The following is a 5,744-nucleotide window of genomic DNA, read 5'->3' on the forward strand; positions in this document are numbered from 1 at the left end:
TCAAACTTCACTTCATTTTTGAACTACGATGGTCCTAAACAAGCAAATCGCCGCCTACTTCTTCACAATACTAGGTCAAGGGCTGTTTCGCTGCAATATTTGCGGCAACGAGCGGAAACAAACTGGAGGGACAGGGTACTCTAATCTCAACTAATAGCACAAATTATTAGTTGCTACATCATTCCGATGAATTACTTAGAAACAAATATTCTAACAAGATGCTCAGTCAAGAAAACTATTCTTGACTCGCTATCTTGTCGAGAATAATCACCACACATCATTAAGTGTTGTGTCGTCCTCTAGATAAGAATTGTAAAGCAAACGAAACAAGCAACTCCTCGCACTTGCTAACGTCAAACGACAGTAGAAGATGAAACATACAAGTCTACCTGACAGCCTGGAGCAAAGTTTGCAGGAACTAAAGAAGGAAACAGCTGAATTGCCCTGGTGCCGGCCTTCCTTGGAGGCTCTCCAGAATAACACGGACTCAGAAGATGAAACTTCAAAATTCGAAGATGGCCCCGCCTTATATGTTGCTGATAGTATATACGCTAAGAAAACTAGTCAAGACGGGCAAGACTACTTTTTAGTTTCTTGGGTGGGGTTTCAAGAACTAACCTGGCAGCCGTCGTCAGACATACCACAGAACATGATAGCGACTATTAATGATGAGGAGCTTGGCGTGGCTTGGCCAGTCGACTATCGGGCCAGCATACTCACGGGGATCATGGCTGGTGCAAGAGTACACGGAAGGGCAAGACATAGCTAGATATTGCTCCAATATATTTGAATTGCGGCAATTTTTATTATTGGGAGTGCTCATTCTTGAAGGGAAATCTGCCATCAATACAGTACAGTATTGTATTTTCCGACCTCTGGCTACATGTAGTGTGGCTAGGAGGAGCACTAAGTACCAGAGAGGCATCGGAAACAGTGTGAGATGTCATTTTGATAAAGCAGATTGTCGAATGACTCAGTGTGACTACCTGGTGCTGGGAGAGAGTGCAGCGTTCCTAATAGTGTTTCCGAGCGCCAGACCATGAAACAGCACATATGCGTATTCTACTTGGATGGTCAGGGTGCGTGAGTACCCAGTCACACGTAATGACGAGCTACTTTCGAAATACATGAAATACAAATTTATCGTGCTACTGCAACGTATTAATAGTGCTAGACCATGTGAGAGTTTTATTAAGACATGTTATACTCGGACGGAGCAGGAGTAACACGCGTAATGATGATCTAGCACTGTGATGGGTTTGATTGTATGACTAAGTACAGTGCACTACAACACGGAACACAATTAATACCCCCGCAGGGCATGTGCTGTCTTACTTCTTCATCGGGATCAGGTCCTTATGGTACTTGTTGCGGAAGTACGAGCGGACAGGACCGAGTACCACGAAGTACTCGAACAGGATGCACGTGAAGACGTTGCCAAGGAGCATGGCAAACAACTTAAGGCGGAAGCTCATGGGCATTGGAATGTCCGGCAGTCCAACGACGTTAGTGCCGCTCGAGATGCGGAAGCGATCGGTGACGATACTCGGCTCACCCAGAAGCATGTACAGGTCAAGCGCTCCGACCGCCGCGAAGAACGCGATGAGCAAATAGTTTTTCCAGATGGGTTGGCGGTACGTCGAGCCGAAGCTGAAGACCCATGCTCCAATGTGCTGCTGGAAAATAACCGAGAAGAAAAGCGTCGTGGCCAGGTGGTTATCCGACATGAGCCACCACTTAGCAACATCCACATTGTCTGGGGAGAAGGGGCAGTACCAGACTTGACTTGAGAGCAGATGGATGCTGAAACACAAGTAGATGATGTTGATCGCCTCCTGTCCGAGGATAGAGGACAGCGTGGTAGGTCCAATCAGGCTCGACGTCGGTCGCATATCCTTCAGTTCATCCAGTGGCTTGGACAACGTGATGACGTATGAACATCCAACCAGCATGAAACCCTCGACCAAGATCCAGCACCACTGTGAAAGATTGATGGCATGGTAATACATGAACAACCGAAGCACCGAACCGATGAGGCCGTACATGATGAGGAACTTGACGGACGCGAACGACGTCGCGACACTGCAACGGCCTTCACGGCACAGATCAACCACCGACTGGATCGTCTTCGACTTGCTCGTGAACGGCGACACAACTGAAGCTTCAGCGTCACTCAGAGCCACACCGCAGTGCGCGAAACGAAGAGCACCACAGTCGTTGCCCCCGTCGCCGCACATACCAGTCACTGCTCCTGTCTCCATGTGCAGCTTCACACACTCCACCTTGCCGTCGGGTGTCATGCGACTGTAGATGCGAATGTGCAGTAACAACCCCTTGATCTCGCCCATGGACACCAGGTAGTCGAACGCCACACCCGTGACGGCCAGCTCCACGTCCTCGCCCCGTTCGACCAAACTCTTCACCGCAGGCACGTCATACTCTTCCTCCGAGTCCACGTCGCGCCACACCAACTTCTTGAACTCAGTCGTTGACACCATCTCACCCAGAATCACACGAGAGCTCGACGACACCATGCCGCTCTGGCGAGCAATGTAGCAGCCGCACATGGCGTTGTCACCCGTGATCATGACGGTGCGAATGTCGCCGGCCTTGAGCTTGGCGATGGCGTCGGCCGTGTCGTCCTTGAGCTCGTTACGGAACAGAATGAGACCCAGCAGCGACAGACTCTCGTCCACAGCCTCGCGGTCGTTGGCAAACTCGACAACTTGCTCATGCGTCCAGTCGCTCGGCAGCTCGCGGTACGACAGACCCAAAACGTAGCATCCGTCCTTGGCGAGACGGTCGGCCACGCTCTTGTAGTCCGCCGGCACACTGCCAGGTGTGCTCAGCTGTTGCATGCGCTCGTACGACCCCTTGCAGAACACATAGTACTTGCCACTCTTGCGGTTGCGCACCACGACGCTCATGGACATGCGGTGGTGGTCGAAGTCGTAGCGCTTGATGAACTCCAGTTCCAGTCCCGGGTCCACCCTCGACTTCACACACGGCTGTTCTCCTTCCTTCTCGACCAGCTCCCAACCCGTGGCCGTAAACATGCGCACCTCCACTTCGTTACCCACGAGACGGTCTTCGAGAGAGCCGACCGAGTGGCACGTCGTCAGGGCGTACAGAAGATCTTCAGACGACGATGCGTCCTTCACATCGTTGACAATGGGGGTGAAGAGGCCGTCCCTAACCGGTTGAACGCCGAGGAAGTCGAGTCCCTGCTTGGTGAGGGTGCCGGTCTTGTCGAAGCAGAAAATGCGCACCTTACCGGCGAGAGTGATACGTTGGACATTGAGTGAGAAAACGCCGAGCTTTTCGAGACGCTGGGAGGCGTTCACCTGGCCAACCGTGATGACAACGGGGAGGAGTGGACTGATGACGCACGACAGAACAAAGATGGCGTAGCAGAATGCGGCATAACGGTTGCTCAACTTGCCGTTTCTCAACAAGAAGTTGATCACAAGAATACACGCGATGACAGCGTAGACGAGAAGAAGGCCGATCAAGACCTTCAGGTGCTCGTTGTACTTGAATCGCATCGGGATCGGGAACAGGATCGACTGAATCAACTGACCCTTCGTCGTATGCGCACCAGTTGTCTGTACAATCGCCAGAATCTCCTCATTGCGACCCGAAGACAAGACGCGAGTACCAGCGAACAGCGTGTGCTTCTTGCTGCCCTTCTCAGGGTCATACACTTCCGAGCTGCGTTCAGGGATCGGGAACTTCTGCACCGGCATCGATTCACCGGTCAACATGGACTCGTCACACACCGTCGTGCCCTTCACGATGGCCATATCGCACGGCACCACCCAGTTCTCCGATACCTTCACCAGGTCACCAGGTGCCAAATCGGGAGAGGACAACACTCGCCACTCACCGGCACGGAACGCCGTCACATCCGTGCGATAACGGGTCATCTTGACAATCGACGACTGGATCTGACGCTGCGTGTAGATGTTAACCACGGCGGCACCCAGCACCACGACCGTCATGACAATCCCCATGTTCCAGTACGTGAAGTAGTACCAGACGTAGTAGCACATGATCTGGTAGATGTAGAACAGAGTGAAGAACTCCTGCGCCATGGACACTGGCAGCGACGGCATCTCCACGTCAACGGAATTCGATCCGACCGTGTTGATTCGGTGTCTCGCTTCGGTATCCGATAGTCCGCTGGCTTCTTGTTGCATATCGTCGTAGGTGCGACCGAGTGCGACGACACCAGGCACAAAGCGCTGTTCGGTCTCCTCGTACACGTATCGGGTGTGTTGGAACTCGACAATTCGGAGTCCATCTACCTCCACCACCGGAACAGTCGTACGGTATCCGCTGATCTTTCCCTTGGGGGTGAAGAAGCTCTCGACTTTAGCTACGAAGTCCGACACACCCGATCGATCAGCTAGCAATACCTCGGTTTCGTCACGCTTGAGCATGTAGACGAACGCGCACTTGTCGAGTGGCACACGGAGACGGAAGAAGTTGAAGATGATGTCCTGCTTCGCCACGATCACGACAAACCAAAGGGAAGTGATGACCCACACGATAATGAACACAAGAGCATTGTCCTCAGACGTGTCGAAAAGCGGAGGGTCAAAGTTGCCGTAGTAGTCGCAAATGATTATGATGAGGATCACGTTCAATGCGAGAGACGCCACCACCACACAACCAAAGACAAAGTTGCCTAGATACGAAGGGGAGAAACCCGTTTGCAGAATACCCTCGGCAGCTTCGATCTGCATGCGAGTATCGGAGACACGGACACTCGTGTGGCGGCCGTTGGCATTGCCCGCGACTGCACGCGACGGCGTCTGGGGCGTGTTAATGAGTTTCTTGCTCATCTCGTTTACCGACTTGTTTGCGTTCTGCATGAAGTTTTTGTAGACCGTCCAGCCTCCGAGGATGACAAAGAAGGCCAGATACAGCAGGTAGATGATGACCAACGGAGTCTCCGTAAACGTAGTGAATCGAGGCTCGACAGTTGAAGACGTGGATATACATGCGTCCATCAGATCCGAGTCGACTGTGCCGTCACGAAGCATGATGCTGTAGCAAGTGGCACCAACGGGGAACGTAGCGTTGTTGTTGCGGACGTTAGCTGCATACGTCCAGAAGACGGTGCTGTCTTGAGACGCTGCCACGAGGGACGAGTTGGTGTCGGCACACTGCAATTCTTCAGTGAGCACGCCCGTTGCCGTGTTGGCCACGGCCTGCACTCGGCAGATCGTGCTCGGGTCGTCATAGTAGAACTCTTGCGTCGTAGGATGGTACATAGTGTACGGGTAGTTCACTTGACGCTGCTCGTTCCAACCGTCGACGTAGTACGACTCGTACTCGCCGCCCGACGGGCGGTTGTACTTGGTGTAGAGCACCTTGGTGGTCTCCGAGTACTCGCAGCAGTGATATTCTGGACTGTGGCGCACCGGGCAAGCGGCGAAGTCCATTTGGTCAGCCGCTGCAGCGCGTACTTGGGTGGGAACTAACGTGGCCAGAGCCATCGTTGGCAGGAGCATCGAACTCCAGCGAGGCATCTTTTTTGTGGTAGACACTGAGAATTGTGCTTGATGTGAGGAAGGTTCGATGTGAGCTCGCCGATGCAAATTGCCGAATGATTGGACTTTGAGCTGTGTCGGCGGTGTTGCGCTTCCTGCGCAGATGTAGAGCTCCTCGACACGCTCATGAACAGTCCATGATGGACTCCACCTGGAGCGTGGAAAGTAGGGTATCCAGATGGTAGA

The 5,744-nt window shown here is 52.9% G+C and overlaps 1 protein-coding gene across 1 annotated transcript; it reads right to left on the reverse strand.

The window, feature by feature from the left end:
* Positions 1 to 1,331: 1,331 nt before the first annotated feature.
* On the reverse strand, positions 1,332 to 5,504 carry PITG_21022 (P-type ATPase (P-ATPase) Superfamily; the record flags this gene model as incomplete). The annotated part of the gene is made up of 1 exon (XM_002895031.1): positions 1,332 to 5,504. One exon carries the CDS (start codon positions 5,502 to 5,504, stop codon positions 1,332 to 1,334), a length of 4,173 nt encoding a protein of 1,390 aa, XP_002895077.1.
* Positions 5,505 to 5,744: the final 240 nt, after the last annotated feature.

The sequence above is a fragment of the Phytophthora infestans genome, genomic scaffold (genome assembly GCF_000142945.1).
Source record: "Phytophthora infestans T30-4 supercont1.282 genomic scaffold, whole genome shotgun sequence".
Classification (NCBI taxonomy): Eukaryota; Oomycota; class Peronosporomycetes; order Peronosporales; family Peronosporaceae; genus Phytophthora; species Phytophthora infestans.